The sequence below is a fragment of the Danio rerio genome, chromosome 13 (assembly GCF_049306965.1).
Source record: "Danio rerio strain Tuebingen ecotype United States chromosome 13, GRCz12tu, whole genome shotgun sequence".
NCBI classification, from domain to species: domain Eukaryota; kingdom Metazoa; phylum Chordata; class Actinopteri; order Cypriniformes; family Danionidae; genus Danio; species Danio rerio.
The window spans coordinates 33,971,570-33,988,891 of NC_133188.1; the positions used below are offsets into that span (position 1 = coordinate 33,971,570).

At 36.7% G+C, this 17,322-nt stretch overlaps 1 protein-coding gene across 2 annotated transcripts in view; it reads right to left on the reverse strand.

Annotated features, from left to right (window-relative positions):
- Window positions 1-1,865: 1,865 nt before the first annotated feature.
- Window positions 1,866-17,322, reverse strand: part of zcchc24 (zinc finger, CCHC domain containing 24) — a 67,454-nt gene continuing 51,997 nt past the window's right edge. The window contains exons 3-4 of one of the 2 annotated variants that reach the window (NM_001098388.2): window positions 10,919-11,083; window positions 1,866-7,084 (exon numbers count right to left, since the gene is read on the reverse strand). In NM_001098388.2, coding sequence (NP_001091858.1) covers window positions 6,971-7,084; window positions 10,919-11,083 — 279 coding nt within the window. In that variant the 3' untranslated portion in view covers window positions 1,866-6,970. Of the gene's footprint in view, window positions 10,109-10,285; window positions 11,084-17,322 lie in introns of both variants that reach the window. The other variant, XR_012388592.1, reaches the window with a different exon arrangement.

The window sequence follows — 17,322 nt, forward strand, 5'->3', positions numbered from 1 at the left end:
ATTTTCTCAGATAGCATCATTGATCATTCACACAGCTTGACTGTCACTTGTGTAAACAAACACCAATTTGATTCCGATTTCAGGTATTTTCACAAAGTACACTACCGGACAAAAGTTTGTGGCGAGTTTTTTTTTTCATGTTTTTTTATTTTATTTTTTTAAGAAAATAATTCTGTTTATCAAGGCAACATTTATTACATGTAAAATAAATAGTAAATATTTATTAAATATTTATTACTAATTGTATGTAGTTTCAAAATAAATTTTTACTTCAGTAATTATTGATTTTATTAAAATTACCAATAATAATAATTAATATTATTATTAGAGTGATTTCTGAAAAACCATGTGACTCTGAAGACTGGAGTAATGAAGCTGAAAATTAATCTTTAAAATCACTGGAATAAATTATTATATTCCAGTTATTTTATAGTGCAATAACATTTCACTATGAAATAAATGCAGCTTTGGTGAGCAGGATAAGTTTATTTTAAAATATTTTAAAAATCCTACTGACCCCAAGCTTTTGACCAGTAGTGTATGTCAACGAGTAAAAATCAGAGCTAAAAATGAGTGTAAACTTGGCATAAGGTTTCACAAGTTGTGAATTCATAAAAGAAATTTCATTGTATATGCACATACAAGGAGTGCATTTAGCACAGCATTGTTTGAATTTTTTATTTTTTTTTGTAACAAAATAATCAAGTTTATTTTTTTTTGTATAAACATTAACCCTTGTGTACTGTTCAAATTGACTTTATTTCCGTGGCCGTTGTGCCCCATTGGCTTCCTTTATAAGGACATTTTTAAATACAAAGCCATGACACCATATAACCATGCATTCCTAATTGTTAGTGTTTTTCCCTGTTCGAAAGTGGGAAACTGTAATTTTACTGTGATCATCAGTTGGCAGTATTAACTGTTTAGATAGGCCTGTACAAAAAAGTTTTGTATGGAGTTCCATGGAGCAAAACAACAAATTATAGTGTGCAAGAATCAATACACTTACTATGTTCTGAAAGCTGAGCTGCTTATTATTTTTCTCAGAGGTCTCCACTCGTGCACACTATACTCCATACAACTATATAATTTTAAGCCAGAAACTAAGCTCTTTTTCACTTCAACTGATGATCAACAGAAAAAATTTGATTGACATTTTAACTTTTCCCAATATAAACAACCAGCAACAATTAAGAATGCATGATTATATATGTTGTTATGGCTTTGCAATCAAAAAATGTCATTATAATGGACTTCAGGAAAGGGTAGTAAATTTGCCCAAGTTTGTTGATTTTTTTTTTTACATTTTCAAAGCAGTTTCTTAAAATATGTATCAAAATAAGATTTGTCCACAAAAATCATTCCATCTGCTTAAACCCAGAGAAAGTTATGGCCAAATTAAGACTCCAGAGTGGATGAAAACATCCCCAACAGCACATAAGGGTTAAGCAAATCGGGGCCAAATGTATCAGTCATGTCATTTTTCTTTTCAAATCTCGACCAAATGAACCAAGATATCCAAACTACAAGTGTGGACACACCCAAAAAGAAACGCTCCTCGGCCTGTTCAACATTAAATAGATGTGATGTCAGAATGACAACTTCTCCCCAAGGCTTTAGACTTTGGTTTTCAATTACACAAGCATCATTCCCAAGGACCGTATCTAAATAATTAATCAGTCCATACTGCCTTCAGCATGACTGATTTAAAATGGACACAATTTCCCAACACCCAGAGACGTGCCAAAGAATATGTTGAAATCCCAGAACAGGCTGTACACACAGTATATTTGGCCCAAACTGAACAGAAGTATATACAGTACCTATATATCAATGCATGCACAAACAAATGAAAGAGAGACGTATTTCTTTTAGTCATGTTTTAATTGAACAAACTTCTAAAAGCACAGTCTTCAGTTTTTCTAACTAACAAATAAGGCACATATCGGAATGCCGTTTCATGGACATCGAGCAACAGATTTCATCTCATCTTACATTCTGGTACATTCCTTCATCAAGGCTTTCTGTTGCTCTGTCCACTCCAATATGACGACAAATATTTTACAGACATTACAAAAATGAGTGTTAAATCAGTACATTCAGTAAATCTATTAATGGTACTGGAAATCCTAGGAGTGAACGGAGGCATTATTAATGACTAACATCTAGAAGTGTAATCTACAAAAGATACCTTAGCAAGAATTAAACGTATTAATATTAAATAAGAATACATTGCACAAATTATATTTCTTGATTCATTTAAACAAATAAAACATGCACATGCAAACTTCAGTCCCACACACTTGTTTTGAAAAATAGTCTTGGATTTCTTTCCATTTTTTTACATACGAAGAAAAACATTTCGACATCATTCCTGGACTTGGCAGTAACTGGAGATGGCTCACAGTTTCATACAGTATGGGCCTGATTCACTAACACATTTCAACCATGTAAAACGTTTGTACGTGCAATACAGTGTTATGGTCAATGACTGGAGTTAGTCACGTCTTTTTGCCACTGTATAAAACACCTCAGTAAAAAGGCCCTGTGACTTACAGTGTGTGAGTCAGTCTTTTATATGAAAAACAGCTGTTTGTGATGTTAGAACGAGCGTTAAAGATTTCCTATAAATGCAAATCACAACATTCATGCTGTATAACAGACACACAATGAATCAAAGCACACATATGCTCATAACTAAGGCAACTATATACTAAAACACACACATAAAAATGGCTTGTAAGGGCATAATAATTATGTACCAACCTTTGAATAATATTCTATGTAATCATCAATATTTTCTTCATAGAGTAGCTTCTGTTGCATATTTTATACAAAAAAGAATTGAATTGTTAAAAAAAAGAACAAAATCCTTCCATAAATATTTCTGTAGGATATAACCGAAGATATATCGAAGAAAGAAAAAAACTCCCAGCTCTTTTGCATCTCAGCAAGTTGCCCTTTTTCACATACAAAGTTTTAATATTGCATCATAACAATTTTGAAATAACTAAATTGATAATAATGGCGATCGAATATATACACAAAACACATACTAGTATCTTTGTAATGGAAAACAAAAAGCGACAAAAAATCTCTTCTGGATATAAAATTGCTCCAAAATCATTATATTGTTTCCAAAATACACATACCTTTAATAGAAAATAACACGTTTATATTGAAAGTGAGCTATAAAAGTCAAGTATATGTATTTCAAGACAAAATCACATGCGCGAAAAGCACTTTCTATAGTTTTAAATGCATGTACACTTTCAACACCACAAGCTCTGTCTTCCATTTGATAGGACAGAAATCAGGGGAAGCTCAAATGCGCAATTCTAACTTCAACATTTACAAAACTCTGGGTCATTTTACAATAGTGCAATGCAACAATTTTGCTTTAGGAAAGCAAATCGAGGCCTTTATCTAGTGGTGCGTTCGGTCGTTTGAGTTTAAATTGATCCCAAAGATGCAAGGAAATCCTAACGTGCAGACTACCAGCTATAAACGTCAAGGTGAATGCGCAGGAATCACTTATTTTGCTGGTTATTTTCATTACGCCATTCATTATTGTGTTTATCAGAAAGCAGAGTAACTCATTCCAGCCTAAATGAGGCCTGAAGTAAACCTTGGCGTGTAAGAATGTACGCAGAGTGAAGCCATTAGCAACACCGTTAGCAAAAACACAGTTACCAAGAAATAAAGGCTCTCAGAAACAATGACGACGTCCAATGAACAAAGTAGCGACTTACAGAAACAGCTTTGTTTTTAATTTAACTGTGATCTAATGATTGACTCCCTGGCAGTTTGTACTGCTTGAATTTCCCATAATGAAATAAAAATGTTCAGTTAAGCAGAATTCGCTTATTTACATTTTTAGGCATCTAACCGGCTTTTTTTTATGCCTCATACGTGATCATACACAACATCTCCTCGATCATCTCATGAACAAACCGAGTTAAGGCACAAGGCGTTCCCTTCAATCAAGATATCAAAGTTTATCCCAATAAATGAAACATGAACTAAAATTTGACACAAAATATGTGGACTCCAAAGATAAGTAAACAATTATACACATTGTATAAATGCATGTAACTTCATATGTACATCTAGGATTAACAAAGCAACCTCAATTCTCACAAAATCCACCGACAACTTCCCGCTGGAACACGTAAAGCTACATTTATTGTTCAATAGTTCTGGGTCACACTCAAATACGATCAGTTAGTACTGTGTGTGAGCCATAGTGAGAGGTAACGGCACATATATTTATATGAGATCCTGCGCACACATACTTCCATCCAATATTAACATGCTTCTGTCATAATTCTGTCAAGCCGAAATATCTTCTGACCAATCACATGTACCCAAAGTGTTGTTTTATTACTTCTCAAAATCTCTTCAGGATTACTTACTTTGTCCTTCTTTTCCCTTTACAACAATATATTTGTCCACTCGGATAGAAAACACTTCCCAAAAATCACAGTATAAACAGGGTGGAATTCATCAGTTATGCATGTTATGCTTAAGCATACGTATACGGGGGTTAGACAATAAACATTAAGGATTTCATACTGAAATAAGATCAGAATAATTGTGTAAACACTGGAAAATCTCTTTAATAAAACTTAATTTAGTGCAAGGGTCAAGCTCAAAACTCTGAAATTAAGGTTATTTGTTGGCATCTACAAACAGCACTTTACATAAATGACATTTTTAAATTACTATAAAGATTTTTGAGATGAACACTCCACTTATTTTTCATTTTACATCTCTCCTCGAGTTAAACAGTTGAGTTTTACCGTTTTTTACATATTTTAGCCAATCCCCAGGTCTGGAGGGAGCACTTTTAGCTTAGCTTAGCTTAGCATAAACCGATGAATTGGATTGGATTAGGCCATTAGCCTCTCACTCAAAAATGACAAAAGAGTTTCGATTATTTTCCTATTTTATGATTGGTTCTTCTGTAGTTACATGCAGTAAAGGCCGGCTCACACGATGCAATTTTTATTTTATATTTATTTTTTATTTTATAATCCTGAATGATTGTAGCATGTCAGACTGCATGAACATATCTTCCATGTTACACTGTAAGATCTCATGTCATAAAGTCAGACTGAGCGACAATGAAGACGCATCAAACACCAAAGAAAACACCCACGGAGTTGGACATCATCCACCCGTGACACTTTCACTATCCCGCACTCTGAAATGATTCCTCACAGCAAATGTAAACAATCTGTAGCGGCAAATTTGCACTCGGCGAGTCTCAATAACATAACAAGAAAAAAAACTGTTTTGTCATTTCCCCTCGGTCATTTGAATTGTTGCATGGATCGCATCATCAAATACGGAGCTCCTATTAATTCTTGGATTGACAATCATCGCAGTTGTTGTCACACTGCAGGAAAGTGTCTGAAATCTTCTGACACTGCCAGAACTTCATCACAGGAAAAATCTGATGGCAATAGGCATTAAGTGTTTGTCAGTGAACATGTCAAACCAATGATCAAAGATCACCGATTTCAGTCTAGGATTTCAGGAATTTTTTAGGATTTCCCAAATTTATCTCCGATGACAAAATCGTGGCTGACGTAAAATGAAAAGTTGCTATTTTCTAGGTCGATATGACTCTACACTCCTTTCTTCATCATAATCATGAAACTTGATGACATTGCGTAACACTTGAAAATCGCCTAGTTTGCGTCAGTATAACCAACATGACAGTCTGCTTGCACAGGGAGTGTGCCTTACAACCATGGGGACATTTGTGCGAGATGATTCAGAAGTATTTTCAAGCGATGCGTAATATCATTGCGTAAAGTTCCCTTTTTTAAAAGTGGAGTGTTGCTTTTTTTCACTGTAAGGTTGTTTTGGAAAACCTTATATTTTTAAGAGTGAATTTTGAATTTAAAAATAAATGTTTACATAATAGCGAATTAACTATTTGACATTTTCTTGAGCAGTGTTCATTTAAGACACATGTAGACCATTTCATCTAAGATGTGCCTATAAACACACTCTATATCCTGAGGCGAATATCTCAGTGAAAAACAGGCTATGTTATTATATGCTAGCACACGGACCGAAAAGCTCACATTTTGACCCTTGTACCAAAATACTTCAGCTTAACCTGGGTTTCTAAGACGTTTGAAGCAGTTCTCCGGCAACATGCGTGATCACATTTCAAAGGACGGTGACGATCAGCTAGTCATGGCTTTGTTTCGTTCATCCATACACTTCATGCGACAACAAAAGAAACTGCATAATCTGCAATGGTTTTGCATAGATGCCAAACAGCTTGATTCAAATCCTCTGTGTGACTGCATTGAGCCAACATCACACAAAAAGAATCTTGTGTTTGGCAATTTCTATGTGTATGTGAAAGACACAAACTACCTGATGCGCTAAACCGAAGCATTAGCAAGTTCTATTCTACAGTAGTTTTTAATGGCAAGAGGTGGGGTCAGACAATTCCTGTCCAGATGAAATAATCCCAGTTTAGTTCATTCAATTGCACTACAAAAAACGATATACAAACATAAATAAATATGTGACACAAAAGCCAGGGATGGAAAGTCCATTATCCCTCTGTTAATTCACAGTTAATATGATGTGCTATTGACCCAAAAAAAACTCTTCAAAGGCACACTTTGTATGAGCAACCTAACATGACACCTTTAGCACTCGGCACATCCTCATAGTTCACTTGGCAGGGAGAATGAAGGGAGTCTGTAAACACACAACCAGGGGACGCAATGGTGAGGTAATCCACTGCGTCCCGTACGGATAGAAATACTGTCCCAAACATGTCCATTATACACAATAAATGCTCGCATGCGGCTGATACACAAAGCCATTACTAGCGTTAGAGATATTTACATGAATATTTTGGCACTTTTCACTTTATCTTGGAGTGCTTGGTAGGCGAAGCGATGGGAAAGGGGGATAGACGACCTCGGGATCCTCTTTATTGCACGCGGCGGCAGTAGTAGCCCAGGACTTTGCACTTCTCACACAGATGCTGCGGATGCTCCTTGCTCTGGTCGGAAACGTCCAGGCCGTCGGGTTTCTCTAAAGGACGCTGAGAGGAGCAGAACATGTCAATCACACTTGTGTATTTCTGTCTACAACAGCAGTCAGGTTGAAATTGGAACTCTCTTTTAGCGTTTGGCCAGACTCTTTGGAGATATGGTTTTGGAGACCAAGTGTCAGGATCTCCAATAAGTCCAAGTCTCAAACCACAATGGACCAACCGCAGGGGTGTGTCAGAAATTTGTTTAGGACTGCTATCAAGAGCCAATTCGCCCTCGTTGTGTTTGTAATCGTTGCCAGCGGTACATGTTTTGTTGTTAATACTTCATTTTTTTTCCCTCGATTATTACACTAGAGGATTCCAAGCAATTTTAGATGCCTACAGAATTCCATCGCTCAGGATGACAACCAGGGAGGGAAGACTCTATAGTGAGTCTTTGTCTTGGATGCGAAGCAAAAGACACTGAGAACATGCGCAAGCCAAATCTTTTTGGCTGTTGATCACAAATAATACTTCTGCAATTATTTGTTTTCCCACCCATTGCTTTTGGAAGATCGTTTTACAATCTTGTTATTCTTTCCTGTATGTCTCAGTTGCGCTCGGTGAATTACGGAAAACCAGGTTACGACGGGCCATTGGGAGGAGACAGTGCTGCAACCCAAGGGAGTGTTTGCTTGGGAGCCAAAGGCTTTTGTGAATGATAATAAGAGGAAATATCTGGTACCTCTTTGAATTAATAATTTGGCAGTGGTGGATTGCTGATGCTTCTAATAAACAGGATGAATTCCTGCCAAAACAAAAAAAAAAATGCAGGAAACTTGGGAGGACTTTATGTAATGCCTCTGCTCCATGTCTGCTCTCATACTGTAAAGATGTCAGCCGTGTTCCCTGCGCATGTCGTTAAATATGAGAATGATAAAAGCAGGGATCTCTGGACGCCTGCTTCTCCAGCAGATTCTGGCACAGGTCTGGCTATTTTATACAGCAGTGTGGCATTGGCACTATTCAGATACTTTCAGTTAATCGTCCATCGGGAGCGGCTGGGGATATAAAATCCTTTACTGCATATGATCTGGAGAATTGAACGATTTCCATACTGCAGACATTGGAAGAATGATTTCCATTGTGAGAGAACAATAAAAGCAGAACTTTTGGTATGTTTGCTTGGGTTACAGGGAAAGTCAGCCAGCTGCAAACCCTTAAAGGCTTTTTTGATATATATTGCAGTGAGCTGCACATCTCACACGCTTACTGCAGGAAACATGTTAAGTGGGTGAGACTGAAAAGCTAAAGAATTTGCTTGTCAGAAGGGAATTAGCTATAATACTCTGTCCAGTGGAAGAGCTGGCCTTCTCAACAGATGGTTCCTTCAGCACAACCGCTGCTAATGCATTTGGATGCAAAAGTACTTGTAGGGAAGGTAATTGCAATGAATGCTTTCCTCTCGAGAGCTGCTAAAAAGATCTATTTGCATGCTTACTTTCCTAGAATGATGTAGGTGATTCTTAAAAGCAAGTTTAACCAGTGAGACTGCAGATGTAATTTAAAGAGCCCCTATTATGGGTTTTTGTAAATGACCTTCCATGCAGTGTGCAACACAGCTCTAAGTGAATGAAAACATCCAGCTGAGGGTTAAATCTGAAAGTAAAACTTGTTTAAAAATATATTTTTTTTAAATAAAAGATTTGACTTAGAGTCATTTAAATGATTTATCATTCGTCAAGATCTTTTGCCTGTTAATATCAACATCGAACCTAAACAATACCAAATATGAACTGCTTGATCTGGTGAAACGTGAACGTGCCTTTCTCTTTATACACTAGCTGAGTGCGAGGGATGATGGGATTGATCATGACACAAAGATTACTATCCCTGAGAAATGGCCAGACATGCGGCTGTGGGAAATAAAGGGTAAAGTTAATTTTTAACACCACAGTATAACCAACCGTGTGCAGTGTTTGTTTCTGTCATTTTTCTGATGATTTATACAATAACTACCCTGCAACATGGGATTCGTTGGCCGTTTGTTAGTAAAGAAGGATCAGCAAAGACTACTAATGTATGGGACTTTGTCAGTAACTGTTTGTATGGACCAGTTTCTTCTTCCTCCAGATCCTGTAATTGTTCCTCCTTCCTACAAAAAGTGAAGTGTGATTAAAATGGTTGTCTCATTTTCTGTAGTTTGCAAAATATGTTTTTAATTGTGTGTTGTAAGTTGTAATCAAGTATCTGTTATAGATCACTGCTTTTACTGTATCTCTTGGGTTAAATTTGTATGGGGCTATTGAAAACGCGATGAGAGCTTCTTCCTTTACCAATTTAAATGTGCTTTGTGCTTGCGATCTCCTGCTGTTTGTTACTACAACCACCATCAGCTGTTCCTCACACACGCTGCATGGTCAATTTTCAAAATAGTTCAACTTTTGCCACTGTGTGGATTAACTCAGAATGTGTATCGCTGTTATTACTTGGGGTTGTGGTTAAGAATAGAGTAATATTCTGGTGTTTAACTGCATTGCTTTAATGCATTCCTGCTGGGCGTTTCTCTCTGTCTTGCGCCAAACGCAGTTGACCAATCACAACAGACTGGGTCATCGGACCAATCAGCACAGATTAGCCTCAAGCAAAGGAGAGGTGTGGAAACAAATGAATAACTGAAAAAATCATATGGGAGTCGTTAGGATAATTAATAAGAATAAATGCATATTATAAGACAATGAAAGTGTTTTTTTTATGCATGCATATCAGCATGTTGTTGGAGACCCCCCAAAACCAAAATATGACCTTTTATAATGCACAATAAGGCCTCTTTAAGAATCTAGTCTTTCAGCATATTTAGTATGTTTCAGAAAATCACCTTAAAATGTGGTTCATGTGCAAATACCCAACTTCATCAATGTTCTTTCAGTCTAAAACATTAACATCAACCTAAATACAGCTATTATAATTTGCCAATTATACAGTTGTCTATTTTTAAAATTGGTTTCTTTATTGGCATTCATGCATTTGAAATATATACTTTTTTGCACTTTTTCCATTATTGGTTTACACCAGGGGTGGCCAACCCTGTTCCTGGAGAGCCCCCTTCCTGCAGATTTCAGTTGCAACCCATATCAAACACACCTGCCTGTAATTATCACGTGGTGTTTAGGTCCTAATTAATTGGTTCAGGTGTGTTTGACATGGGTTGCAACTGAAATCTGCAGGAAGGTGGCTCTCCAGGAACAGGGTTGGCCCCCCCTGGTTTACACTCTTAAAAAAAATCATATTCTTTTGAGGTAGGGGGTTTACAGCAATGGCAAAATATTTTGGTTGCCCATAAGACCATTTTAATGAAAATTTTTTTAACAACCATTTTTTTTAAAGTAAAAAAAAAACTTTTATAATGTAAAAAATAAATCACTAAAGAACCTGCAGTGTAATGAAAATTGTTTTCATGCATGGAAAATTGTTTCATACAATCCAATTGAGCCAATTGAGAATGTTTATTTTTATAAGTATAAAGTAACTTCAGATTAAAGTCAGAAAACACTCTTTCAATGGTTCTTCGCTGATTATATGGACATATATATGGGGAACTCAAAATTATTCTTCCAAGGCATCACAGTTAAAGCCCCCTTTTGGAACTGTTATTTTCAATAGTCTAGATAAGTTTGTTACTTCCCGAAAAAGGACCCCTCCTTTAGTTCAAGAGGTATTTGGGTTAGACAGATGTCTTGGGTTTGTGTCTCAGGTTTCAAGTATACCTGCTGGGCCCCATCCATAAGAACTTCACACCGTATGTGCTCACACAGCTAACTGACAGATCAGATAAACCTGCATGTGTCCTAGTTAAGTAATACAGTGTCACATTTATGAACTGTTAGAAGATGGATACCGTACCTGTTTATGAGGATAAACATTGATATGGCATTTGATGCATTCCTGTCCCATGTTGGCCCAAGAGTTTCCACTCATCCACTTCCTTTTGCACTTTGGGCACTTGTATTCACCAAAGCACCTTTTCTTGCCTTGGTATGGAGTCAGTCCTTCGCCTTTAGGCCTTGCCTGTAAGGACATGTCAGAGAAAAAGTCTGATTATTAAGAGTTCAACCCAGAAAATCACTTGAAAGACTTTTGACTTTAGTGGAGCTCAGGACCGATTTGACGCTGTGGATTGGGGAAAATTTGTATAAATTTGTGATTGACCAAATTTTAAGCAAATAAGTAAAGCACTGTGCATGATCTTTAGTATTATTAGAGAACAAGCGAATACAATTCTTTTATTTATCCATTAAAACATTTGGAATGGTTACATTTGCTGATCATCACACATTGTTGTAGCCTATAGAAATAAGCAACTTTGACATTTTGATTAAAAGCTTGACAATTCTGATTAGTTGACATTTACAATGATGGACTAATTCTTAAGAAAATTCAAGAAAGTGAACGTTACAAAGGTTAGGTTAACTAAACTGATGCTAAGTCTGACTTTTTAACTGACTATATTCTGATTATATATCCTGGTTCTGATTAAATTAATCCTTTCATGGTGAAAATCAACAAGTGCCACTAATACATACATCTTCTTTCTGGTTTAAATTGTAGCAGAAGTTCTTTCTTAGGGACTGAAAACATAAATAAACGGAACAAGACAAAAACAAATCATCACAATGGCGAAGTCTTTGTTTAAAACACAGTGTAGAACCTGCATGTTCACTTTTACTACATTTCATACTCCATTCCACATTTCCACTGCCTCACATGTTGAATTTCTTAAACAATAACACAAGGCACCCTGTAGCAATTATAATACTCAAGAGAAATATAGAGAAAAATCCATAGGAGGGGCTGTTTTTCAATTTTTATGCAGGAGAAAATATTCCCAGAAGGACTTTATTATTATTGGGAGTAGTTTTAACAAGTGAGTCAATGTTGAAACTAATATCTAGGCCACTAAAGCAGAAAAAGACAAAGCTTCAGAAATATCATTTAAGTCAAAGTTTGTCCAAATCAAACACACTTAAATGCTTAAAAAGATAGTTTAACCAAAACTTATAATTCGGTCACTTGTTTATGTAAAGCACTTTGAATCACTATTGTGCATGAAATGTGCTATATAAATTAACTTGCCTTGCCTTGCTTCACTTGAACCTGTTTGATGTTCTTCCTTCTGTCGAACACAATTGAAGATATTTTGAAGAAAGCTGGAAATCTGTAACCATTGACTTCCATCGAATTGGTTTTTCCAACTGTCCTCAGATTATCATCTTTTGTGTTCATAAGTTTTGGAAGTAACCACTTGAAGGGGTTAAATAGTGAGTAAATGTATATTTTTGGGTGAACTACCCCCTTAGTTTTAACCCTACAGAAGCAGAAAAAGCATCTAAACAAAATCTTGATACTTTTTGAGAGCTTCTGACATGAAATAAAACCCTTTTTTACATCTTCCTTAGCTGAACGAGATGCTATGTGTGGTATGGCAGACTTCAGCTGGAGAGTTCAGCCTCCAAACCACTAGACTATTTGAGAAGTCTCGCATATAAGGGAATTCTAATGATTTTAATTATGTAAGTGAAGTCAAACCTCAACAGATAATTCTGTTGTGGTCATAATAAGCTTTCTGGTCATGGAGAGTACATTGTTACACGCTCTCATATGCTTCCTTTTGGAATCAGCTCTCCAAAGAAGTGGCCAGTATTAATGTATTATTGTTTAGCAGATTTCTGTGACACGAATTTTGGAAGTGAATTTGTGCACTCAACCAACTTGCAATCTTAAATAACAACTGGCCGCTGAAGTGTTTATTTCACTCTGTTAAGGGGGTAGTGAAGCCTAAAGCCTCTTTACTGGGGGGAGGATTTGGAAATCCAGGTCCCATATGAGCAAAAAGAGGTGATATCATTCATTAGCATCTGCTCTCATAAACCCAGAGCCAACTGGCCAACTGACACACTGCATGCAAAATCGGCTCTCCTCCCCAGCCTTAAACGTTATGAGTCAGGCACTGTCAACAGAACTGCAGAAAACAGCTGGAAAACATGACACTTGTGGCTGTTGTTTTGGCGATGGTTTAAAACTTCAGAGAAAGCCTGACGCAAGGCCATCTCTGTGACGGTGCCAGTCTCTGTGCTATGGTTCTGTAATGCTGGTGGTCTGCTGTGGGTGAGGCCCTGAATCCGGCAAAACAATCAGTGATATCTGGTGTCAAAACCACAGCTTTCCTTCACTGGTTGCCTTTAAGCATTTAGTAATTAACTCAGCATGGGGTGTGATTTTGGTGTCAAGGGCCGCCCTATGGTCTGATGCTCAGGTGTTTGCCAGATGACCTGCTTTTCAGAACATCAGTCCATGAATTGGTTGAGATAAAACGTCATATCCCGTATGAGCCAGGAATCTATACCTCCAATGACTTTTTTTTGTTTTTGTCTTAGCAAATAATATTTTTTATTTAAATATACAATATTTTTTTTAAAGAAACACCTCCCTAGGTAGGCATCCAGGAGGCATCCAAAACAGATGTCCGAGCCACCTCAGCTGACTTTTCTCAATGTGGAGGAGCAGCAGCTCTACTCTGAGCTTCTCCCGGGTGACAGAGCTCCTCACCTATAAGGGTGCACCCTGCCACGCTGCAATGGAAACTCATTTCGGCTGCTTGTATCAGAGATCTTGTCCTTTCGCTCATGACCATAGGTGAAAGTAGGAACAACTGGTAAATCGAAAGCTTTGTCTTTCGGCTAAGCTCCTTCTTTACAACAACGGAGCACCATGGCCCCAGACTTGGAGGTGCTGATTCTCATCCCAGCCGGCACACTCGGCAGAAACCGCGAATCTATAAATATGAAACAAATATTTCTATATAATTGTACCTAATATTACAAAGTAGGCTAATTTAACAAAACACCACAATAGTTTTCGTTTACTTTCTTGCTAAAAAGCTCTTGTTTTCCCATAAATAACTTTTTTTGATGCTTGAAAAAATCTTTTGAGGGATTTATTATTACATGGACAAACAAAGGCAGCCTAAACAACAGAACATCTTGTCTAGTGTTTACCTGCAGTGCTTCTATAAGACGAATACTTTCATATAAAATCAACAAACACAAATATGCTTCACTTAACAACAAAAATAAATAAATAACCTTGTCATATTGCATTGTCATATATCATTTTTCTACAAGTTCAAGATGATGGCACTAAGGACAGCATATGCTTTTTTATTTTGCATACGACTATAGAATGTCATGGGGTCTCACTTTTCACTCTGGTAACACATAATTGAACATTTAAAAATAAAAGAAACACCATTAAAAAGGGGCTCCATTTTGTCAAGTTTATCCTGCTTTCAGCTTAATTGTCCAACAAGTTTACAGCAATGTCATGGTGTTTAAAAAAAAGAAAATTGTTTTGGCCTACTGTATGAAGCAAATAAAACGAAACGCAATGCCACATCATTTGATCATTTGTTTCGGAAAATGAATAAGCAGTGTCTCAACGTCAATATGAAAGCATCTGCCTGTCAGTCCATGACATGACTGGACTTTGCTCCTAAGCGTTCCCACACCTTGATGCTCATGACAAGAATAGCATGTGTAGTTATCTTTTTTAAGTGAGGTGTAAATCACTGTCATGCATGAATGAATGATATTTTTGCACTTTTACACAATAATCAATGATCACATTACACAATACTGAAACTGCACGTCAAAATAACACACTGTCAAATTTCTGTAGCTCTCCTGTAGTTCGCACCCTGAATATACAAGTATTCTGCTTAAAGTGTAATTTAAAAGCCTACATTGTAAAACCCAAAACGTTAAGGTACCTCAAACCCTTTGAGGAAATAAACCGATTGCAACAAACCATTTAAGGTCAAAAACTAATCCTAATGTGTACTGTGAAGTTAATCCATTTAAGTAAACGAAGCAATTTGAGCACAGTTAAACCCAATAAATGAAGAGAACTCAAACCAACTGAGTACTGTAAAACCCAATAAGTTAACGCAACTCGAACTGTTTTAGGAAACCGATTGCAACAAATCATTTAAGTTTAAAAACGAATCTATATGAGTACTGTGAACTTACTCCATTTAAGCTTAAATAATGAGATATTCAATTAATTTATTACCTTCAACACTGAGTTCAAAACTCTTTTCAAATAAGTAGAATTAACTTTCTGTAAATTTTGATTTCATTTGATAAAGTTACTGTTGGGTTTTACAGTGTTTCCAGCGACGCTCCAGGGACAGACGAGTCTTCGCTGAGGCCATCTTCCAGCCTCCACTACGGCGACTGAAGCTCTGCTCTGCAAGACTTTTGGCCAGCGGAGAAATTAAAATGGTCGTGCCCAACTGAGTCTGGTTCTCTCAAGGTTTTTTTTCTTCACTCCCATCAGGTGAAGTTTTTTTTTCCCTCTCCGCTGTTGCCACTGCCTCGCATAGTTCAGGATTGGTAGAGCTACGCATCGATGAATTTGCTCTTCAGTGTTTGAACTCTCAGTAATGATTAAATCACACTGAACTGAGCTAAACTGAACTGAACTGAACTTAAACACTAAAAAACTGAACTACACTGTTCCAGTTACTATGACCATTTATGTGAAGCTGCTTTGACACAATCTACATTGTAAAAGCGCTATACAAATAAAGCTGAATTGAATTGAATTAATTAGGCAACTAGGTTAGTTAGTTAAAACTCTGTAGCCAATCAGAAAAGAAATTTGTAAAGGTTATAATACAAATTTTTCAAAAAGTTTCTTCCATCCAAACTACAAGAAGTAAGACTTTATCCAGAAAAAAAATATTAGAACAATATTAACTTGGTCTGTTAAACATCACTTGGGAATTATTTGAAAAAGAAAAAAAAAGATTTCACAAGAGGGCTAATAATTTAGTCTTCAACTTCTCTCTCAATCCTGGGTCACCCTGTGCTATGGACTTTTTAAAATAAACAGTGGGTGGTTCGCCTCAAATCACAACTGCACACGATGGAACAGACACTTGTAAATTACTGCATCTCTACGAGAGAGATCTGATCAGCAGTCTTGAAGAATTCACAACTCTGTGAAAAAGGCTCTATATATCCAGCACTGCAGAGCTTCCTGGACAAGTGCCAGAAGACACACATGATATTCTGTTTACAGCCGTCTGACCTATTTTGGTTGTGTTTTTAATAGATTTTAGACTAGCAGAAGTACACTGGTAGTTTGAAGGAAATCTGACAAATTTGATATTTAGAGATTCTGGAGCCTGTCTAAAACCAAAATTCAGTGTGGATGAAATCAGAACAAAACAAACAAGTCATTTATGTACTGTTAAAGATGACTGAAAAAAAGGGACAAATAAAGAAAATAAACCATTTGTTGCTCATTTGAAAGCCATTAGTTTTGGACTAACCACCGGATCTGACATCCACAAACCCAAGAAGCCAAAATTTATCGTCCCATTGTTTCAGCTCTGAGAATATTCCTCTCACAAAATAAGCAACTGCACAAAACAAAACATTCAATATTTTCCAAATGCAACAATCTGGTAGGAAATATGGCAATGTGGAGTACGCTCTACTTACAGTCACCACCAGGGAAATGACAAACGAATGGCGTTCAGAGTATCCCCACAGTCTAAACAAATCCCGACTGAAGCCTGTGTGTGTTGCAGATTCGTGTTTACACAGTTCTTCCCAGTGTATTGCTCTAGAAGTAACGTGAGCATTTTAACCAAAGTCGGCCTTAATGGACACAGCAGGTTTGTGTAAATCAATCTAGCTGTTTGTCCAATGAAAACAGATCTTTAAGACAGGAAAGGGAATCGATAAGAGCAACACCGAATGAATAGCTGATGTTTGATATATCTCTTCCATCCTGCTACAAGTTAATGTTTACTTCAGAAGCAATATGCATTAGCTTTAAAGGCTTATAAAGGAAGGGCTCGCTATCCAAACGTTTGACTGGCTATAAACAATCCAAGATCATGAGAAATACATGCCAGTGCTGAAATAATATTGCATTGTGTCTTGCGCATTTAAGTATTTTATAATCTAATTCTCTAGTAAGTTGGCCGAGAAGATGATGTGTTAATTATGATTAACTTTAATAACTTGTTTGCAAAGAAAGAGAGCAAAACTATCAGATCTCTTCCAGATCCTATTGACAGCCTTTCAAATCCAAGTGCTGCGATTGTTGGATTAATTACAAGTAAAACAGACAACATTAAGTTTTGTCATAAAATCACGCAACTAACCTATGATTAAATGGAGACTCGTGGATTCTGTGATACCTACAACAGTTGTTTATTCAGGAGGTGCTTGTGT